We start from the raw sequence: 15502 nt of genomic DNA, 5'->3' as shown, positions 1-15502 counted from the left end.
TTAAAGTACAGATTAGGGTATGACAATGGTTTAGGGTTAGGGTACGTGTTAGGTAATGCGTTAGTGTTAAGGTACAGGTTAGGATTAGGGTACGGGTTAGGGAACGGGTATGGTTCAGGGTACAGGTTAGGGTATGACAACGTGTTAGGGTTAGGGTACGGGTTAGTGTTAGTGTATGATTTAGGATTAGGTTATGGGATAGGGTAAGGGTTAGGGTTATGGATAGGGAACGGGTACGGTTTAGTGTACAGGTTAGGGTATGAAAATGGGTTTGAGTTAGGGTATGTGTTAAGGTATGGGTTAATGTACAGTTTAGGTTAGAGTACCAGTTAGGGTGTTAGAGTAAGGATTAGTTTTAGGATTAAGGTTCAGGCTAGGGAGCAGATATGGTTTAGAGTGCAGTTTACGGTATAACAAGGGAGTAGGGTTAGGGTACGTGTTAGGGAAAGGGTTAGTGTTAGTGTACGGCTAGGATTAGGGTACGGGTTAGGGTTAGGGAATGGATACGGGTTAGGGTACGACAAAGGGTTAGGCTTAGGGTACATGTTAGGGTACGGATTAGTGTTAGTGCACAGGTTAGGTTAGGGTACAGTTAGGGCAAGGGATAGAGTAATGGTTAACTTTAGGGAATGGGTATGGTTTAGGGTAAAGGTTAAGTTATAACAATGGGTTAGGGTATGGGTTAGTTTTAGTTTATGAACTAGAATTAGAGTATGGGTTAGGATAAGGTTTAGGTTAAGGGCTAGGGTATGGGTACGGTTAGGGTACAGGTTAGGGTGCGACAATGGGTTAGGCTTAGGGTACGTGTTAGGGTACAGATTAGTGTTAGTGTACGGGTTAGGATTAGTGTACGGTTCGGGTAAGGGTTAGGGAATGGCTACGGTTTAGGGTACAGGTTAGTGTACAACTGGTTAGGTTTAGGGTACAGGTTAGGGTAAGGATTAGTGTTAGGGTTCGGGTTAGGGCTAGGGAATGGGTACGGTTTGGATACAGGTAAGGGTATGACAACGTGTTAGGGTTAGGGTACGTGTTACGGTACAGATTAGTCTTAGTGTACACTTTAGTATTAGGGAAATGGTTAGTGTAAGGGTTAGGGCTAGGGAATGGGTACAGTTTGGGTACAGGTAAGGGTACAACAACGTGTTAGGGTTAGGGTACGTCTTAAGATTAGGGTAAAGTTAGGGTAAGGGTTAGAGTTAGGGTTAGTTTTAGGGAACGGGTACTGTTTAGGATACAGGTTAGGGTACAACGGATTAGGCTTAGGGTATGTGTTAGGGTTAGTGTATGGAGTAGGATTAGGGTACTGATTAGGTTAAGGATTAGCTTTAGGGTTAGGGTTAGGGAACGATACAATTTAGGGTGCAGGTTAGGGTATGACAACGGGTTAGTGTACATGTTAGGGTATGGGTTACTGTTAGTGGACAGTTTGGGGTACAATGGGTTACGGTACATGTTAGGGTAAGGGTTAGAGAACAGGTACAGTTTAGGGTACAGGTTAGCGTATTGACAGCGGGTTAGGCTTAGGGTGTGTGTTATGGTACAGGGTAGTGTTAGTGTACGGTTTAGGATTAGGGCATGGGTTAGGGTAAGGGTTAGGTTAAGGGTGAGGGTTAGGGTTTGGGCTACGGAATGGGTACGGTTTAGGGTACAGGTTAGGGCACGACAACAGGTTAAGGTTAGGTTACGTGTTAGTGTACGGTTTAGGATTAGTGTACGGTTAGGGTAAGGGTTAGGGTGAGGAATCGGGTACTGTTTAGGTTACAGTTTAGGGTATGACAACAGGTTAGGGTACATTTTAGGGTACGGATTAGTATTAGCGTATGGGTTAGGATTAGGGTACAGTTTCAGGTACAGATTAGGGTATGACAACGGGTTAGGGTTACAGTACGTGTTAGCGTACGGGTTTTTAGTTTACGGATTAGGATACGGGTTAGGGTAAGGGTTATGTTTAGATTAAGGGTTAGGATTAGGGTTAGAGAATGAGTACGGCTTAGGGTACAGGTTAGGGTATGACAAAGGATTAGATTTTGGGTACATGTTAGGGTATGTAGTAGTGTATGGGTTAGGATTAGCGTACAAGTTAGGGTAAGGGTTTGGATTAGGGTTAGGGAACGGGTACGGTTTAGGGTACAGGTTAGGGTACGATAACGGGTTAGGGTACGGGTTAGTTTTGGTGTACAAGTTAGGGTAAGACTTAGGGTAAGGATTAGGGTTAGGGATTGGGTACGGATTAGCGTTAGAGTACAGCTTCGGATTAGGGTACGGTTCGGGTAAGAGTTATTGTTAGGGTTAGGGAACTGATACGGTTTAGGGTACAGGTTAGTGTACGACAACAGGTTAGGGTACATGTTGTGGTACGGGTTAGTGTTAGTGTACGGCTTAGGGTACAGGTTATTGTTAGTGTATGGGTTAGGATTAGGGTACGGGTTAGGGTGACGGTTGGGTTAAGGGTGAGTGTTAGGGTTACAGAACAGGTACAGTTTAGGGTACAGGTTAGGGTATGACAACATGTTAGGGTACAGTTATGGTACGGGTTAGGATATTGGTATGGGTAATGGTAAGGGTTAGGGTTGGGGAACGGGTATGTTTTAGGGTACAGGATAGAGTATGACAACAGGTTAGGGTTAGGGTACATGTTAGGGTATGGGTTCATGTTAGTGTATGGGTTAGAATTGGGGTATACATTAGGGAAAGGGTTAGAGTAAGGTTTAGGGTATGGGTCCGGGTTAGTGTTAGGGAATGGGTATGAATTAGGGTACAGGTTAGGGTACCACAATGGGTTAGGATTAGGGTACGTGTTAGGGTATGGGTTAGTGTTAGTGTATAGCTTAGGATTACGGTACAGATTAGGGTAAGAGTAAGGGTTCGGGTTAGGGAACAGGTACAATTTAGGGTACAACGGGTTAGGTTTAGGGTACGTGTTAGGGTACAGATCAGTGTTAGTGTACAGGTGAGGATTAGGGTCTGGTTAGGGTAAGGGTTAGGATTAGGGTTAAGGTTAGGGAACGGGTAAGGTTTACGTTACCGGTTAGGGTATGAAAACGGGTTAGAGTTAGGATACGTGTTAAGTTACAGGTTAGTATTAGTGTACGGGTTAGAATTACTGTATGGGTTAGGGTAAGGGTTAGGGTATTAGGGTTAGGGAATGTATACGTTTTAGGGTACAGAATGGGTTATAGTTATGGTACGTGTTAGGGTAAGGGTTAGGGCACAGGTACAGTTCAGTGTATGACAGCGGGTTAGTGTTAGGGTACGTGTTAGGGTATGGGTGTTAGTGTACGGGTTAGCATTAGGGTATGGGTTAGGGTAAGGGTTCGGGTACGGGTTAGGGAATGGGCACGGTTTAGGGTACAGGTTAGGGTACTACAACAAGTTAGGTTTAGGGTATGTGTTAGGGTATGTGTTAGTGTACGAATTAGTATTAAGGTACGGTTTGGGGTAAGGTTTAGGATAAGGCTAGGGTTAGGGTTAGCGTTAGGGAACAGGTACTGTTTAGGGTACAGGTTAGGGTATGACAACGGGTTAGGATTACGGTACGTGTTAGGGAATGGGTTAGTGTCAGCATATGAGTTACGATTAGGGTACGGCTTAGGGAACGAGTACAGTTTAGAGAAAAGGTTAGCGAACAACAACGTGTTATGGTTAGGGTACATGTTAGGGTACGAGTTAGTGTTAAGGTACGGGTTAGGGTTAGGATTAGGGAAAGGCTAGGGTTTAGGGTACAAGTTAGGGTACAACAGGTTAGGCTTAGGGTATGTTATGGGTACCGATTAGTATAGTGTATGGGTTAGGATTAGGGTACGGATCGGGTAAGGGTTAGGGTAAGGGTTTTGGTTAGGTTTAGGGTTAGAGAACTGGTATGGTTTACAGTACAGGTTAGGGTACAACAACGGGTTAGGGTACATGTTAGTGTAAGGGTTAGTGTTAGGGTACGGGTTAGGATTAGGATAAGTGTTAGGGTAAGCATTAGGATTAAGGTTAGGATTAGGGAACTGGTAAGGTTTAGGGTACTGGTTAGGGTACGAAAACGGGTTAGAGTTAGGGTACGTGTTAAGTTACAGGTGTTAGTGTACAGATTGGGATTAGGGTGCGGATTAGGGTAAGGGTTAGAGTAAGGACTAGGAATAGGGTTAGTGTTAGGGAACGAGTATGGTTTAAGGTACACGTTAGGCTACGACAATGGATTAGGGTTAGGGTACGGGTTATTGTTAGTGTATGGATTGGGATTAGGGTACGGGTTAGGTTAGGGTAAGGTTTAGGGTTAGGGTTACAGAACGGGTACAGTTTAGGGTGCAGGTTAGGGTATGACAATGGGTTAGGGTTAGCGTACGTGTTAGGGTGTTCGTTAGTGTTAGTGTACAGGTTAGGATGAGGATACGGGTTAGCGTAAGGTTTAATGTACGGTTTAGGGTACAGTTTGGGGTACAATGGGTTTTGGTTAGGGCACGTGTTAGGGTAAGGGTTTGTATTAGCATATGCATTAGGATTAGGGTACTGGTTAGGGTAAGGGTTAGCGTTAGGGTTAGGGAATGGGTATGGTTTAGGCTACAGGTTATGTATGACAACAGGTTAGGCTTAGGGTATGGATTAGTGTTATTGTATGGGTTAGGATTAGGGTACAGATAGGGTTAGGGTTAGGGAACGGGTATGGTTTAGGGTACAGGTTAGGGTACAACAACGGTTTAGGGTTAGGGTACATGTTAGGGTATGGGTTAGTTTTAGTTTACGGTTTAGGATTATGGTATGGGTTACGGTAAGGGTTAGGGTTAGCGTTGGGTACGGTTACGGTTTAGGGTACTGCAGCAGGTTAGGCTTAGGGTATGTGTCACAGTATGGATTAGTGTTAGTGTGCGGGTTAGGGTACGGTTAGGGTAAGGATTAGGGTAAGGGTAAGGGTTAGGGCTAGGGAATGGGTATGGCTTAGCGTATAGGTTAGGGTATAACAAAAGGTTAGGCTTAGAGTACGTCTTAGGGTATGGATTAGTGTTAGTGTACTGGTTAGGTTAGGGTAAGAGTTAGGATAAAAGTTAAGGTTAGAGTTAGGGTTAGGAAACAGGTGTGGTTTAGGGTACAGGTCAGAGTAGGACAACAGGTTAAGTTTAGGGTACGTGTTAGTGTACGGGTTAGGATTAGGGTATGGTAGGTTAAGGATTATGGTTAGGGAACGGATATGGTTTAGTGTACAGGTAAGGGTATGACAATGGGTTAAGGTTACGGTACATGTTAGGGTATGGGTTAATGTTAGTGTACAAGTTAGTATTAGGTTACGAGTTAGAGTAACAGCTAGGGTTAGGGATCAGGCTTGGTTTAGGGTACAGGTTAGGGTACAACGTGTTAGGTTTAGGGTACTATTAGGGTACATGTTAGTGTATGAATTAGTATTAGGGTACAGGTTGAGGTAAGGATTAGGGTAAGGGTTATGGTTAGGGTTACGGAACGGGTACGGTTTAGGTTACAGGTTAGGTTATGACAGCTGTTTAGGGTTAGGGTATGGGTTAGGATACGGGTTAGTGTACAGGTTAGGTTTATGTTACAGGCTAGGGTAAGGGTTAGAGTTAGGATTAGGCTTAGGGAATGGGTATGGTTTAGAGTACAGTTTAGGGTACGACAATGGGTTAGGGTTACATTGCGTTTTAGGTTACGGGTTAGTGTTAGTGTACGGGTTAGGGCAAGGGTTAGGGTTAAGTGTGGGTCAGGATTAGGGTTACAGTTAGGGAACGGGTATGGTTTAAGGTACAGGTTAGCATATGACAACAGTTTAAGGTTAGGGTATGTGTTATGGTATGGGTTAGTGTTAGTGTACTAGTTACGATTAGGATACGAGTTAGGGTAAGGGTTACCATTAGGGTTAGAGAACGGGTATGGTTTAGGGTACAGGTTAGGGTATGACAAGGGGTTAGGCTTAGGGTATGTGTTAGGGTACCGGTTAGTGTTAGTGTATGGGTTAGGATTAGGGTACGTGTTACGATAAGGGTTACAGGAAGGGTTAGGGTTATGGTTACGGAACGGGTACGGTTTAGGGTACAGGTTAGGATATGACAACGGGTTAGGTTTAGGGTGTGTGTTAGGGTACGTGTTAGTGTACCAGTTAGGGTTAGCGTATGAGTTAGGGTAAGGGTTAGGGTAAGAGATTTAGGGTTAGGGCTAGGGAATGGGTATGGTTTAGGGTACAGGTTAGGGTACGAAAACGGGTTAGGGTATGTGTTAGGGTACAGGTTAGGATTAGTGTATGGGTTAGGGTAAGGGTTATGGTTAGGTTTAGGGTTAGGGAACGGGTACGGTTTAGGGTACAGGTTAGGGTACGATAATGTGTTAGGGGAGGGGTTAGTGTTAGTGTATGGATTAGGATATCGGTATGGTTAACCGTAAGGATTAGGGAATGGGTACGGCTTAGGGTACAGGATAGGGTATGACAACAGATTAGGGTTAGGCTATGTGTTAGGATATGGATTAGTGTTAGTGTACACGTTAGGATTAGGGTATACGTTAGGGTAAGGATTAGGGTAAGGTTTAGCGTTAGGGTTAGAGTCTGGGTTCGGGTTAGTGTTAGGGAACGGGTATGGATTAGGATACAGGTTAGGGTACGACAGCAGGTTAGGATTAGGGTACGTTTTAGGTACGGGTTAGTGTTAGTGTATGGGTTAGATTCAGGGTACAAGTAACAGAGTAAGGGTTAGGGTTAGAGAACGGGTATGGTTTAGGGTACAGGTTAGTGTACAACAATGGGTTAAATTTAGAGTATGGGTTAGTGTTAGTGTATGGGTTAGGATTAGGGTCCGGCTTAGGATAAGGGTTAGGATTAGGTTTAAGGTTAAGGTTAGGGAACGGGTAAGGTTTAGGTTACCGGTTAGAGTACAAAAACGGGTTAGAGTTAGGGTATGTGTTAAGTTATGGGCTAGTGTTAGTGTGCAGGTTAGGATTATGGTAAGGGTTAGGGGAAGTGTTAGGGTTAGGGAACATATACATTTTAGGGTACATGTTAGGATATGACAACGGGTTAGGGTACATGTTCGGGTACGGGTTAGTGTTAGTGTACGGGTTAGGATGAGGGTACGGGTTAGGGTAAGGGTTAGGGCACGGGTGCGGTTTAGGGTACAGGTTAGTGTATGACATCAGGTTGGGGTTAGTATATGTGTTATGGTACGGGGTTAGTGTTAGTGTACGGGTTAGGATTAGGGTACAGGTAAGGGTACGACAACGGGTTAGGGTATGTGTTAGTTTTAGTGTATGGTTTAGGATTAGGTTACAGGTTAGAGTAAGGGTTAGGGTATGGGTACGATTTAGGGTACAGGTTAGGTTATGACAACGGGTTAGGCTTAGGGTACATGTTAGGGTACGGGTTAGTGTAAGGGTTAGGATTCGGGTACGAGTTAGGGTAAGGGTTAGGGAACATGTACAGTTTAGGATACAGGTTAGGGTACAACAGGTTAAGCTTAGGGTACGTGTTAGGGTACGGATTAGTGTTAGTGTATGGGTTAGGATGAGGGTACGGTTTGGCGTAAGGTTTAGGGTTATAGTTAGGATTAGGGAACAGGTGAGGTTTAGTGTACAGTTTAGGGTACAACAAGGGATTTGGTTTACGGTATGTGTTAGAATATGGGTTAGTATTAGTATATTGGTTAGGATTAGGGTACGGGTTAGGGTTAGCGTTAGGGAACGGGTATGGTTTAGGGTACCGGTTAGGCTATGAGAATGAGATAAAGATAGGGTATGTGTTAGGGTATGGGTTAGTGTTTGTGTACGGGTTAGGATATTGGTGTGGTTAACAGTAAGGTCAAGGGTTAGGGAACGGGTACGGTTTAGGGTACAGGATAGGGCATGACAATGGGTTAGGGTACGTGTTAGGGTAGGGGCTAGTGTATGGGTTAAGGTAAGGGTTAGGTTTAGGGTAGGGAACGGATACGGTTTAGGGTACAGGTTAGCATACGATAACGGGTTAGGGTACGTGTTAGTGTACAGGTTAGGATTAAAGTACGTGTTAGGGTAAGGTTATGGTAAGGGTTAGGGTTAGGTTTAGGGTTAGCGAACGGGTACGGTTTAGGGTACGACAGCAGGTTAGGATATGTGTTAATGTACAGGTTAGTGTTAGTGTATGGTTTAGGATTAGGGTATACGTTAGGACAAGAGTTAGGCTAAGGGTTAGGGTCATGGTTAGGTTTAGTGTTAGGGAATGGGTATGGATTAGGGTACAGGTTAGGGTACGAGAACGGGTTAGGATTAGGGTATGTGTTAGGGTATGAGTTAGTGTTAGTGTATGGGTTAAGATTAGGGCATGGGTTAGCGTAAGGGTTAGGGAACGTGTACGGTTTAGATCACAGTTTAAAGTACAACAACGGATTAGGGTATGTGTCTGGGTACAGGTTAGTGTTAGTGTACGGGTTAGGATTAGGGTATGTTTACGGTAAGGATTAGGGTTATAGTTAGGGTTAGGGTATGGGTTCGGTTTAGGATACCAGTTAGTGTATGACAACAGGTTAGGATTAGAATACGTCATATGGTACGGGTTACTGTTAGTGTATGGGTTAGGATTAGGGTACAGGTTAGGGTATGACAATGGGTTAGGGATCGGGTACGTGTTAGGGTATGGGTTAGTGTTGCTGTACAGGTTAGGATTAAGGTACAGATAAGGGTAAGGGTTAGGGTTAGGTTTGGTGAACAGGTGCGGTTAAGGTACAGGTTAGGGTATGACAACGGGTTAGGGTATGGGTTAGTATTAGTGTACAGGTTAGGATTAGGGTATGGGTTAGGTTAAGTTTAGGTTAGTATTAGGGAACGGGTATAGTTTAGGGTACAGGTTAGGGTCCAACCACGGGTTAGGTTTAGGATACGTATTAGGGTACCGGTTAGTGTTAGTGTACGGGTTAGGATTAGGGTACGGTTAGGGTAAGGGTTAGGGAGCGGGTACTGTTTAGGGTACAGTTTAGGGTAAGACAACAGTTTAGAGTTAGGGTATGTTTTAGGGAATGGGTAAGGTTTAGGGTACAGGTTAGGGTATGATAACGGCTTAGGGTTAGGGTACGTGTTAGGGTACGTGTTAGTGTATGGATTAGTATTAGTGTATGGGTTAGGGTAAGGGTTAGGGAACGGGTAGGGTTTACGGTACAGGTTAGGGTATGACAATGGATTAGGGTACATGTTAGGGTACAGGTTAGTGTTCGTGTACAGGTTAGGATTAGGGTACAGGTTAGGATAAGTTTAGGGTTAGGGAACGGGTATGGTTTAGGGTACAGGTAAGGGTACGACAACGGGTTAGGGTACGGGTTAGTGTTAGTGTACAGGTTAGGGTAAGGGTTAGTGTTAGGGTACGGGTATGGTTTAGGGTACAGGTTAGGGTATGACAACGGGTTAGGGTACAGGTTAGTTTTAGTGTACAGGTTAGGGTTAAGGTACGGGTACGTGTTAGGGTACGGGTACGGTTTAGGGTACAGGTTAGGGTATGACAACGGGTTAGTGTTAGTGTATGGGTTAGGATGAGAGTAGGGGTTAGCGTAAGGTTTGGGCGGGGGGACGGCACTTTGCTGAACATGCAAAGAACACATTGAAGTAACAGTTTGGGCCTCATGTTCTGTTAAAGGTGTTTGACCAGAGTGCACTTTCAACAGAAGCTAAAGAAGAAATGTACAAACTGTATCCTAATGCCCGGAGGGCTCACCTGAAAACAGGAGGCAATTTCCCTTACCTGTGCAGAAGTGCAGAGGTGAATCTCTATGTACAGGTAGGTCCTAGGTTGGATCCCAGAGCACTTTGAACACAGAATCTGGTTTGAAACATAAAGTTTCTTTTATTTTTTGGTCGTCGAGTAAGAGAACTACAGAATTCTCTGTAGGAATGAAGCATTGACTTGATACATTGCTCCACATTAGTAACTTACAGGAGAATTCAAGCATATTAGAGCCACCTGAGGGACTCTATGCCCACTCTCCCTTTTCTAAGAACCACAGGCCTGAACTCACACACTGAAGCAGCCGTTTGGTACAATGGGACCTTGGCTCCTGGATGTAATGAATTCAGCCAGAGCAAGACACCAGACTTAAATGGAGTCAATCTGAATCCCACGAAGTGACTTCTTGGTCTAATTTTAATGCATTAAAACACACGCACACAAACAAACACTACTTCTTCTAATACCTGCCTAAATGGATATTAGAATAGTGGTGAGAAATGGTTGCTTTGCAATTTGGCAAGTACTATCAAGAGGCTTAAAAAACCAGTCATGTTCTTTGATCCTGTTTTCCACATGTGGCAACAGATCCTGAGGAGAGGATCATAAATACAAAAAAACTTGATTCCCAGAGATAGTGATTACAGTGTTAGAACAGCAGAGGATGGGAAGGACCTGATTCCTAGCAGCAGAGGGGAAGGATTAACACCTACTGGTGAAGCAGCATGTGGCAATTTAAGATGTTAATAACAATTTGTAGCTACCTGGAAAGACTGGTTACATATTAAGTGAGGAACAAAGATCCCAAATAGTGGTTTTGTGGTTTTGGTTTGTTTTTGTGTTTTTTTGTTTTTTGCCTGCATTGAGTCTTCGTTGCTGCATGTGGGCTTTCTCTGGTTGCAGCAAGCAGGGGCTACTCTTCATCATAGTGTGCGGGCTTCTCATTGCGGTGGCTTCTCTTGTTGCAGAGCACAGGCTCTAGGCATGCAGGCTTCAGTATTTGTGGCGCACGGGCTCAGTAGTTGTAGCTTGCGGGCTCTAGACCACAGGCACAGCAGTTGTGGCACACGGGCTTAGTTGCTCCACAGCATGTGGGATCTTCTCAGACCAGGGCTTGAACCCATGTCCCCTGCATTGGCAGGCGGATTCTCAACCACTGCACTGCCAGGGAAGTCCCCAAATTGTGGTTTTTAAAATTTTTTTGACTTTTCTGTTTTCTAGTTTTTCTAATTAGTATGTATTACTCTAATGTTTTACTGTATATATTTTTATTGAGGTATAGTTAACTTATAATATTAGTTTCAGGTGTTCTATATAGTGATTCAACAATTTTATAGATTATACTACATTTAAAGTTACTATAAAATATTGGCTGTATTTCCTGTGCTGTACAATATATTCTTGTAGCTTATTTTATACATGGTAGTTTTGTACCTTTTAACCCCCTGACCTTATCTTGCCCATTCCCCCAGGACTCTGTAATTTTAGAACTAGAAACCATTAATACACAACAGTGATGTTTGTTTAAAATAATTATTCTGCATTTCTGCAGATACATTTGCTGCAATTCCACGGAACCAAATATGCGGCCATTGACCCATCGATGGTCAGTGCTGAGGAGCTCGAGGTGCAGAAAGGCAACCTTGGCATCAGTCAGGAGGAGCAGTAGCTGTTAGAGTTGGCTCTTAATGATGAGTGATCCAGTGTGTCCGTACAATCAGTGACATCAGTGCCCACCAGTCGGCCTCTCTCTTCGGTTTGTCAGGTTCACCGGTTATCACTGTGTTTGGAACTAGGACTGATTGATTGTCTCTTCGTGACAGGCGGCAGCTCTTCTAAGCCAGTGTAACTATTCCCTCTTCAGTTTTTTTAGCTTTTGAACTTAACGAAGTACTTTTGAAGATTCCCATTTTAAGAATTGTGAAAATTTTGCTACCAAAAGTCTTCACCACTGTGTTGTTAAGTGAATATTAATTTCTGAATTGGGGGATTATGTGGATTTTTTTCCTTTCCTTTCTGTTATTTGCTGTAAATGCTGCACATCCACATTGTGTATCAGAAGGACATTGGTTATTTTTATGCTTTCTTGGTTATAACTTATCAGAGTGCCAAGGCTGTCACCCACTGTTTGTTCTCCTGCAAATGAACTACTTCTAATTTCCAGTTAAGCAGATTGTTTTCAGTTTGGGCTGTTGTCTTTATACCCATTACAGTCTTTGGAATAAAAATTCAATTTGAGTGAGTGGCTTTTGTGATTATCATAGCTGCCAACTGGGCTACCTACACATAGGACTCTCTGAGAATCAGACTGATGTTTGCCAAGCCCGTGTGTCTTTAGATTAAGTTACTTAACCTCTCTAAAGTGCAGTTTGCTCATTGTTAGATTACAGAAACAATCCTTTATTGAGCTGCTGCTATGTGCAAGGTACTTTTCATACCTGCTTTTTTTCCCCCTCAGTGGAAAATTTTAAACACACATAAAGTAGAGAAAATAGTATAATGAACTACATCCACATTACCCAGTTTCAAAAATTATCAACTCATGGACTGTGTTGTATCATCTCTTATCCAACCCTCACTTTTTCTACACATACTCCTATGAATGAATTATTTTAAGGCAATTTCTGATACCTTACTTCATCTGTACATTTCTATATGTACCTTCAAGAGATAAAATAATGCCATTATCACACTAAAAAATTCACCAATAATTCCTTCATACTAACATCCAGTCAGTGTTCTCATTCGTGATTATCTCATAAATGTCTTTTTACAGTTGACTTGTTCTAATCAGCTTCCAAAGTTGACACTTTGGAAAGACCAGAACCTACCAAAAAGGTCTTCTACAACTAAAGATAATATAAAGAAGGAACCACAACAAGATGGGCAGGAGGGGTGGAGTCACAATACAGCCAAGTCCCATACCCCCAGGTGGGGGACCGACATACGGGAGAATTGCAACTGCAGAGGTTCTCCCAAAAGAGGGTTCCACGCCCCAAGTCAGGCTCCCCAGCCCAAGAGTCCTGCACTAGCAAGATGAGCACCCAGAGCATTTGGCTTTAAAAGGCAAGAGGGGCTTACTTTCAGGAGTACCAGAGGGCTGGTGGAAACATAGACTTCACTCTCAAAGGGCTCACAGAAAATCTCACATGCTCCAGGATCCAGGGCAGGAGCAGTGATTATATAGGAGCCTGGGTCAGACCTACCTGCTGCTCTTAGAGAATCTCCTGGAGAGGCAGGAGGCAACTGCAGCTCACCCTAGGGATATACTCACTGGCAGCAGCCATTCTTGGGAGCTCATTCTACCATGTGGACACTGGTGCTGGCAAGTCATTGTGGAATCCTTCCTCTGGCTTATTAGCCCCAGCACCCAGCCTGGCCCTGGCCCAACAGCCTATAGGCACCACTGCTGGGATACCTTAGGCCAAGCAACTAACTGGGTGGGGACACAGCTCCACCCACCATCAGATAGGCTGCCTTGAGACCCCCTGAGCCCCCAGCCACCTCTGGACATGGCCTTACCCACCATAGGGCCCAGCTCCACCCACTCATGGGCAGGCACCAGTGCCTGGGCCACAGTCCCACATTCCAAGGAGTCTGCTCTAGCCTCCAGACCAGTCTCACCCACCAGGGAGCAGACACCAACAGCAAGAAAACCACACCTCCACGGCCGCTGGACCCGGACACTCCACCAGCAGGCCAGATCCTGCACTAGGACCAGCTGGGCCTGGCCCCACCCACTAGCAGGCCATCACAAACTTCAGGATGCTCTGGACTCTGCACTCAACCATGTCAGAAATGGGCCTCACCCACCAGCGACCTAACACCAGCTCAGGGACCCCTGGTCACTGGGACTAGATTCCAGGATCTGGCTCTGCCTACCAGTAGGCTGGCACTAGCCCCAGGACCTGGGTTCCCCCACCAGTGGGTGGGCAACAGCCCCAGAGTCTCCTTGACCTTGACTCTGCCCACCAGTGCCTAGCACTACTCCCAGGCCTCCTGGGTTCCACAGTCAGCCACCACGTGACCTGGTCCCACCAACCAGGGGTTAGCACCCCACACACAAGGCAAGGCCTGGCAATCAACTGAACCCGGGGCCAATCAAGCCTACCAAACTACCCACACAGCCTGCCACAACAGAGGGACCCATGCACCCCTCATAGGGTGAAACCCTAGAGGACATACAGCTTGGGTAACAAGAGGGGGATGCGTTGCTCGGATGCATAGGACATCTCCTACAGAAGGCTGCTTCTCCAGGATGGGGAAATGTAACCAACCTGCCAGATACATAAAAAAAACAACAACAACTCGGCAAAATAAGGCAACAGAGGAGTATTTTCCAAACGAAGGAACAAGATAAAACTCCAGAAGAAAAACTAAGCAAAGTGGAGATATGCAGTCTACTCAAGAAAGAGTTCAGGGTAGTGATGGTAAAAATGATCAAAGAAAACGGGAGAAGAGTGGATAAACAGTGAGAGAAGTTGGAAGTTTTAAACAAAGAGTTGGAAAATGTAAAGAACCAAACAGAGATGAAGAATACACTAACTGAAATGAAAAATATACTATAAGAAACCAACAGTAGACTAAATGGGACAGAGGAATGGATCAGCGAGCTGGAAGATGGAGAAGTGGAAATCACTGAAGCTGAACAGAAAAAATAATGAAAAGAAATGAGGGCAATTTAAGAGACCTCTGGGACAACATCAAGTGCACTAATATAGAGGTCCAAGAAAGAGGAAACAGAGAAAAGGGAGCCGAGGACAAACTTGAAGACATAATAGATGAAAACTGGCCTAAAATGGGACAGGAAACAAACAGCCAATCCAGGAAGTACAGAGTCCCCACAGGATTAACCCAAAGAGAAACACACCAAGACACATTGTAATCAAAATGGCAGAAATTAGAGATGGAGAGAATATTAAAAGCAGCAAGGGAAAAACAACAAATGATATACAAATAAAGTCCCATAAACCTATCAGCTGACTTTTCAGCAGAAACTCTGTAGGCCAGTAGGGAATGGCACAATATATTTAAACTGATGAAAGGGAAAAACCTACAACAACCAAGAATACCCCAGCAAGGCTCTCATTCAGATTTGATGGAGAGATCAAAAGCCTTACAGACAAGCAAAAGCAAAAAAAGTTCAGCACCACCAAACAAGAAATGTTAAAGGAACTTCTCTAAGCAAAAAAGAAAAGGCCATAACAGGAAACCCGAAAATCATGAAAGGAAAAATCTCATTGGTAAAGGCAAACAGTAAAGGCAGGAAATCACACACACACAAAGCTAGTAGGAAGGTTAAAACACAAAAGTAGTAAAATCTACATCCACAGTAAGCAGTAAAGAGATACACAAAACAATTAGATGTAAAACATAATATCAAAAACAGTAAACATGAGGGGAGGAGAGTACAAATGCAGGGTTGTTAAAAGGCATTGGAAATTAAGAGATCAGCAACTTAAAACAATCACATATATATATATATCAATTGATATATAAAAACCTCATGGGGGACTTCCCTGGTGGTCCAGTGGCTAAGACTCCATGCTCCCAATGCAGGGAGCCCAGGTTCGATCCCTGGTCAGGGAATTAGATCCCACATGCATGCTGCAATGAAGATCCCACATGCCGCAACTCAGACGTGGCGCAGCCAAAATAAATAAATAAATATTTAAAAAAAAAAACCTCATGGTAATCATACACAAGATCTGTAATAGACACACACACTCAAAAAGAAAAAGGAATCCAAACATAACACTAAAGATAGTCATCAAATCACAAGAGAACAAAAGAAGAAAGGAACAAAAAAGACCTATAAAAATAACCCCAAACAATTAACAA

At 44.0% G+C, this 15502-nt stretch overlaps 2 protein-coding genes across 10 annotated transcripts in view; one reads left to right on the top strand and one right to left on the bottom strand.

Annotated features, from left to right (window-relative positions):
- SPG21 (SPG21 abhydrolase domain containing, maspardin) overlaps window positions 1-11899 on the top strand; it is an 81103-nt gene extending 69204 nt beyond the window's left edge. For 6 of the 8 annotated variants that reach the window (XM_073799798.1, XM_073799795.1, XM_073799793.1 and 3 more), the window contains 2 exons: window positions 9575-9715; window positions 11214-11899. In XM_073799798.1, the coding sequence (XP_073655899.1) occupies window positions 9575-9715; window positions 11214-11330 (258 nt within the window). In that variant the 3' untranslated portion in view covers window positions 11331-11899. The remainder of the gene's footprint in view (window positions 1-9574; window positions 9716-11213) is intronic. The other 2 variants (XM_019948298.3, XM_019948313.3) reach the window with 1 other exon arrangement.
- Window positions 1-15502, bottom strand: part of SLC51B (SLC51 subunit beta) — a 206801-nt gene that overhangs the window by 124929 nt on the left and 66370 nt on the right. For both annotated transcript variants that reach the window (XM_073799833.1, XM_033851818.2), the window contains one exon: window positions 9680-9757. The gene's annotated coding sequence lies outside the window, so the exon portion shown is untranslated. The remainder of the gene's footprint in view (window positions 1-9679; window positions 9758-15502) is intronic.

The sequence above is a fragment of the Tursiops truncatus genome, chromosome 2, assembly GCF_011762595.2.
Source record: "Tursiops truncatus isolate mTurTru1 chromosome 2, mTurTru1.mat.Y, whole genome shotgun sequence".
In the NCBI taxonomy this organism is placed as follows: Eukaryota; Metazoa; Chordata; class Mammalia; order Artiodactyla; family Delphinidae; genus Tursiops; species Tursiops truncatus.
Note: the sequence above shows the minus strand (reverse complement) of the source record. Positions and strands in the feature narration are given on the sequence as shown.